This window comes from Bicyclus anynana, chromosome 6 (genome assembly GCF_947172395.1).
Source record: "Bicyclus anynana chromosome 6, ilBicAnyn1.1, whole genome shotgun sequence".
NCBI lineage: Eukaryota > Metazoa > Arthropoda > Insecta > Lepidoptera > Nymphalidae > Bicyclus > Bicyclus anynana.
Window position 1 is genome coordinate 4,272,531 of NC_069088.1, and position 7,020 is coordinate 4,279,550.

General features: G+C 30.8%; 1 protein-coding gene across 1 annotated transcript; it reads right to left on the reverse strand.

Moving 5' to 3' along the window:
- Positions 1-808: 808 nt before the first annotated feature.
- On the reverse strand, positions 809-4,100 carry LOC112048709 (histone PARylation factor 1). Its single transcript, XM_024086357.2, has 5 exons — positions 3,378-4,100; positions 3,105-3,253; positions 2,391-2,623; positions 1,498-1,751; positions 809-948 (listed from the first exon to the last, which is right to left on the reverse strand). Exons 1-5 carry the CDS (start codon positions 3,981-3,983, stop codon positions 892-894), a joined length of 1,299 nt encoding a protein of 432 aa, XP_023942125.2. The 5' UTR covers positions 3,984-4,100; the 3' UTR covers positions 809-891.
- Between the last annotated feature and the right edge of the window lie 2,920 nt (positions 4,101-7,020).

Below are 7,020 nucleotides of genomic sequence, written 5' to 3' on the forward strand. Positions count from 1 at the left end.
TGACTTAAATATTTTTTCGAACAAGTATAACTTTATATTTTCATGCAACATTCCTCCTACAAGTTTGTATTTAAATAATTTTCGTTTTTTTTATTTTGATTTATTTTTGGACATAGTGATTTTTTTTGTGACTATTTTAGCCATTTAAGTTTTGACCGAGATTTAGCGAAACGGGACAATTTATTCACAAGAAGGTAATTTACAAATAAATAATTATAATCTCAGAATTTTTAATTTTTATGTAGAACTTTAAAGACATAATCACAATATAATTTCTCACTCATTTACTTAAAAACGAGAATTACCTAAAGAATATAAAATGTTATTTTCACATCAGTAAAATATAGATACAGTCAACAAAATAAAAAAAAAAATATGTATATGGAAAAGAAATACATAGGCTACTTTTTATCTCGAAAAAAAGTAATATTTTTACTCCACGGCCACTTACAACGGCCACTTTAAACTATATTAGACAACACGTATAAATTGTCAGGTAAAATATTTAAAGTTGATGTCGATGAGTTAGTCAGTTCTGCAACGGAATTATAATTTTGAAGTTCAATTGTTGTCTGCAAGAATGCCCTTTTATAGAAAAAAATCAGATTGTTTTGATTTTTCATGATAATATTTCGTCAATTAAGTTGTTCATATATTTTCCTTGAATGAAGGTTTTATATTATACGACTAAGTTGTGTTTTGTTTTATAAAATTGCTATTTTTTCATTTGATACCATTCACATTCCCGTGTGTAAACTATTGACTATATTTTGTTTAAAAATTTGTATGATTGCAAATTAAAAGAAAATTACCAAAAAACCAGTTGTTTATTTTTAATACTGAACAGAACTTACAAAATTAAAATATTATTTTGTAATCAAATATCCCAAGTCAATCATTTCCCAGTACGGACATCTCTGGGCCCTTGCGCCGATATTTCATATGCATCTGAAAATATTTTACATCATTAGGATAATTTTTACAGGACAATACAGGGCCATGATTTGTAAAAATTACATGGATTACAAGGATTTACAAGAGGTTCTGGGTTTGATCCCCGACTAGGCTGATTAAGATTTTCTTAATTGAAGTGAAGTTTCTTTGGAAACTAAAATCCCACATAATGTACCATAATCCCAATGAATATAACCTATTATATTTATAAAAAAAAAAACAAAGTTTTCAAGGAGTTACGATTGTAACAAACATTTGGTTGGTTCCTTTGAGGTCATTCACTTTAGCCTAAACTAAGTCAAAGTTCAATGACTTCATACTTACGAAACAGAATTAAGGATGTTATCATAAATAATTTTTTTTTTCACTGTGAATTAGTTTGAGGTCATTTTTAATGTTGTTAAGGGATTTCCTATATTGAACTAATACATGTTGGGGTGGCTTACAGCTGGTGAAACTAGCATGGTGTGTAGTGGTTGTAAGTTCAATGTGCAACTAATGGCATGTGCATTAAAATAATTACATCTGCAACAGAATAATTACCTGTATTATTTTACTAAAAGCTCCTCTGCCCAGTAAAGAATAAGCTACTTCTAGGTTCTTTAGGGCACTTTTTTGAAGCTCAGGCAGGCCAGAGCAAAATAAGGCAATGCCAGCTTCCAAACCTGTCCCAAAATCACATTCGTCCATTGCTATGCTGGCATAAGTAATGACTGGCTGTAGTTCAGACAGAATTTTGTCTTTGTCTGCCTGAGACTTTGCTTCTTTCAATTGTTTGAACATTTTCTTGATATCAGCTGCAAAAAGATGAAAATTTAGATTAATTACAATATTGTTTGCTGATTTTACAGGAAAATCTAGTTATATAAAAATTCATCTTCAAAATGTATGTGCGCCCATAAATTTTGCAACAACAACTGCACCAATTTGGATGATTCTTTAGTTGATGTATTCGTTATTGTTAGTACAAGGTATGTGTAATATAATAAAAGTGTTTGATATTAAAAAAAATCACTAAAACAAAATTTTTATATTCCAATACAAATGATTCATAATAATAATTATTAAAAGAGAGGGGTAGAGTAAGGTAGGAAAGAAGTATACATAAGTCAAAGTAAACTTGACAGTATATGATAATGACAGAGACCTCTCATCTTTCTTCCCCGAGTGGGATTTAGCTTGAACTCTCTCCCTATGACATAATTATGAATGCCTTCTTACACCTATTTCTAGTCTCTTTCTTTCAACATAAATCTTTTAAATCTACAGCTATTGATTTGTTTAATAAAAGGCATGTAACTGCAAACTGTATCCCACAGTTTTGTTCTCAGTTTTTCAAATTGCCCCACAATATGACATAATATAAATATTCAGAAAGGTACTTAACCATAATTTTAGTGTAATAATAAATAATTATATACATAACTATATTTTACCATCACTTTCAGCCAATTTTCTGTATCCAAGCTGAGTTTTCTTGTTGTAAGGCACCACAATGCCTGCACTGTGGAAGGTTCTACAGACAATTTGTGGTATTCTCTTTTTATTTATATTATACTCCTCTATAGAAAAGTTATGTGTATCTGCCCATTTCTTAACTTTTTCCATTAATTTCTGACATGATATTGAAATGAATGGTGAAGTTTTCTTTTCATTTTGTAAGAATGAGCTGCAAATGCATTTTAAAGATAATTATAATTTTTTGTTACATTGAATTGATTCACTGTAATAAAATATAAATTTTATCCAGTCTAATATTTTAAATAGGTAAGATTTCATTGTTTGTTTGTTATGAATAGGCTTTGAAACCACTGGGCCGATTTAAAAAATTCTTTCACTAATGGAAAGCTACATTATAAGAGAGTAAAATAGGGTAAATTTTATTGCTATATTCCCGCAGGAATATGAAGTATGTGGATGAAACAACAGGGTGTCTGCTATCCTTTATAATATGAAGTTGTAAAAACTATTCTATCATTAACTGACATTTTAATAATGATTGTTAGAGTCAATCATTATCACTCTAAGCCTGACCAACATTGGAGCATCTAGGTGAGTTTGAGCTCTATATCTCTTCTCCTATTATGAGTAGTCTGTACTGGGTTGTTAAAATAAGATAATGATGAAAAAAATGTGTAAGATATACATACTAAACTGCCCCAAAGATATTTTCTGCAACTGGAGTAATAGTATAATTTGCAGAACTGTCATTTTTAGCTAGAAACACAGGCTTTTCTTGTGGGTCATCTCTGTAATAGCCTATATGGAATTCACTTTTACCTTTTTTTTTCAATACAGCCTGAAACATTTTAAATTATTAATAACTTTATACTAAATTTATCAATTCCAGTAAGTTGAGGATATGCGGATTATAAGACATTGTCAGGGACTAAGTTGGACTCTGTAGTCCTCAAAGAGATTACCTGAAATTCTGGTGGATCAAAGAAAAACCTCCAGTGTATTAAATACAAGTCTTTATCATCCAATTTGGGTAATTTACCTAAAAATAGCTCATATGGGCCAATGAGCTGTAAATTTACACTTGACAGCAGTTTCTCAACGTTTTCCGTATCTTCCTGGAGACATTTATAAAACTGAAAAAAGTCATCTGGCATTTCTGTTAGAAAACATTCTTTTAATATACCAGGATCTGTATCTTTGTCATGAAAAGTAACACTATCTGATTTAACGAGATATTTGGGAACCTCTTCAATGTTTGTGATCGGTTGGTGTGAGTTCTCTGAACTATTATCGTCAATTTGATTAGTGGTTGTAGTTGGTTGATCAACATCATTTACGTTTATATCAACAGCAGCAATATCATCTGCACTCGTTTGAGCCTTAACGGTAGGTCTCTTTTCTTTGTCGTAAGGCTTAAATCGGTTGTTTTGTCGTTTGTTAACTTTGTCTCTAAGTTGTGGCGGGTGTTTGTACTGTTTGTGATGTTCTGGATTTTTCTGATAGCATTTCGTACCGTATTTACAGACGACTCTAGTGTCACTGGTGTACGCCTTCCATTCTTCCGACATTTTATAGAAATTAATATTGAATTGTAATAAAATTGATATCAAAAATAAAATAAATTAGAAAAAAAGAAATTTGCAATTGCGAAAAGTTAAATCTTTGATCTTTGACAATTGAAATTGACAGTGACACTGACAACTCTGACAAGCAACTGACAAGGGACAGTGACGTTGTTACTTCACAGAATATGTCAAAGCTGAGCCACAGAAGGTGAGTCACAATCATAAATAATCATAGGCAATAGGAATTATTATTTTGTAGTCATCCCGCTTAATTTTTTTTTAATTAACATTCAATATGGATCATCTTAGACCATTTAAAAGAAAGGACCTGCCTCGTAAACCGTTACCCCTCTGTCAAAGATCTAGAAATCACAAATCAATGATTTAACGCGTTCATAAAAACTGTTGCTATAGAATGGCATAATAACCGACCAAAAACTTCTAGTTTAGTAAAAGATGGAGAAACGTTTCATTTGTAAGTATTTCTACCATAATTTTAGTAATAAAAACGATTTCTAAAAAGAATCGATTCTTTTGACAGAACAGCAAAAAATCGATCAAGTAATCGAACATTCTATATACTTAATCTGTGAATAGTCTAAGCGATATGTTGATTAGTCTGTGTAAAAATTACCCGTGTGTGTATTGCGAGTCAATTATATAGTTGCTTAGATACATAGATAATAGAGGATATGTGACAAGTAATTATTGTTGAGGCATCCGGTAACCATGTTTGGTCTCTAAATTGAGCTAGGGCTGTTTTATCGATAATAATTAAGCACTCGATATAAAATTAATAAATTATACAAAATGTTATGTTTACTAAAATGAAACATTTTAAATTCTGTCTTACATTATTATAATATAAAATTCCATACAATTGATTTTCTCATTAAATGGTTTTGTATCTAACACAGATTTATCAATAATATACAGATGGAGCGTACGGAACATGACGGTGTCGTACCCGCTACGAATATGAAATTCAAAAACGAATACGTTCTCTTGTCAGTACGACGAACCGTATAGAAGTTGCAAAACTTAAAATTTTTGATACAAGGACGTTATACATAACAAAAAGTAATAGCAGGTTGACACTTTTTTATAAATGGTCTTTTAAAATTTGATTATCGTTCTACCAGACAAATTTTTTTTTTTCATATTTTTTTGAGACGTTATTACAAGAAAATTTTAGTTTTTAAGTATGTTTTTGACAATACAATACAATACTTGTATTCCATTTTGGGAAACAGCATTGTCATGACTCTCTGATAACAGATTAAGATTCACTTCTTGCAAGGGTTGTCTTACTTGTTGCTCAGGTGATAAATTCTGCAATAGATAATTTTTATTCTTTGGTTATCTACTAAAATATTACTATAAATGCAACATTAGTATTTATATGAGTACATAAAGCAACCAACCAGCAAAATCTTTTTTTCAAATTTGTGAATGATATCTTTCTCTTACACTATTGGACACAATAAAAATAGAGAATTCCACAGTTTTCCTGGGAGTGACCTTGGATTCTAAACTTCAGTGGGGTGCTCATATAGAAAAACTGTCAGGTAAACTCAGCTCAGCTGCTTTTGCAGTGCGAAAAATAAGACAGTTTACTGATGTTGATACAGCTAGACTTGTTTATTTTGCGTACTTTCACAGCGTAATGTCTTACGGTATTTTGTTGTGGGGCAAGGCTGCTGATATACATTCTATATTTGTACTTCAAAAAAGAGCAATTCGAGCAATATATCAACTAAAATCACGCGAGTCCCTTCGTCAAAAGTTTAAAGAAATAGGCATTTTAACAGTAGCCTGTCAGTATATATATAACAGTATAGTTCATGTAAGACAAAATATTAATTTGTACAAACGAAAAGGAGATTTAAACCCACGTCTTACTAGACACGGGCATAAGTTAGTTATTTCTGCATATCGTCTTCAAAGAGTTAAAAAATCTTTTGTGGGTTTGGGTGTACTCTTCTATAACAAGATCCCCAAGACTGTGATGGACTTGCCAATGCACAACTTTAAGCAATGTGTTAAAAAACATTTACTTAGTCGAGGTTACTACAATATTGATGAGTTCCTTAACGACAAAGGTGCTTGGAGGCCATTGGATCAGCTTCCACCTTCACACAGGAAATAAAACTATAAGAAATTGTAATTTAATTGTTATCAAATGTAAATTGTAATACTGTATGACTTTTTCAAAAGAGCAACTGTTGAGTTTCTTGCCGGTATCTTCTCAGCAGAACCTGCCTTCCAAACCGGTGGTAGAATCTTTACAAATAGTCAACTGACGTGTCAAAAGTGCTTGTAAACTGAAATAAATGAATTTTGAATTTTGAATTTTTTGAAAAAAATTATATAAATAAATGTTCAAACTAAAATTTGCTAGTATTCAGATAATTTAAAATGAGGGAATTCCTATATTATCACAAACAAGAATGAATACGATGAAAAAAGATTCTCACCGGGATAGATGGACAGGCATTGTTTTTGAGGCGCGGAAAGCATGTTAAATTAATGTGATCCTTCTTAAAATGATCACTACATATGCAGCTATATCGTGATGGCTTGAAATTAGGCCTGTTAATGCTGTTTAGCCATTTTTGTCTTAAATTATGATTTTTTGGAAATCTGAAAAATATAAAATAACTATACTTATAGAACATAAAATAATTTATTAATTTATACGTTTTCGCTTATTTCGATGATATAGCAAAACAAATCATCACACTCACTATTCATCGATATTGTAAACAACACTTTCCCAACACTACGTATACGGTCAAACCAAAACTCGTGAAATAATTCAATTCTTTAACGGATTGCCCATAAAACCACGTATTGTAAAGCTTTAAATTAGTCAATGGGCCTAATTAAAAAAAAATACCTTTAAAATACTCAGTATCAACAAAAAAATCAAAGATTTTAATACTAACTTGTGAAATGAAATTCCCGCTAGTTTTGTTTGGGTTTTGTTGGTGCAGGCAACAACTGCACACTTCACCATTGTATAAATTTAATTTATTTT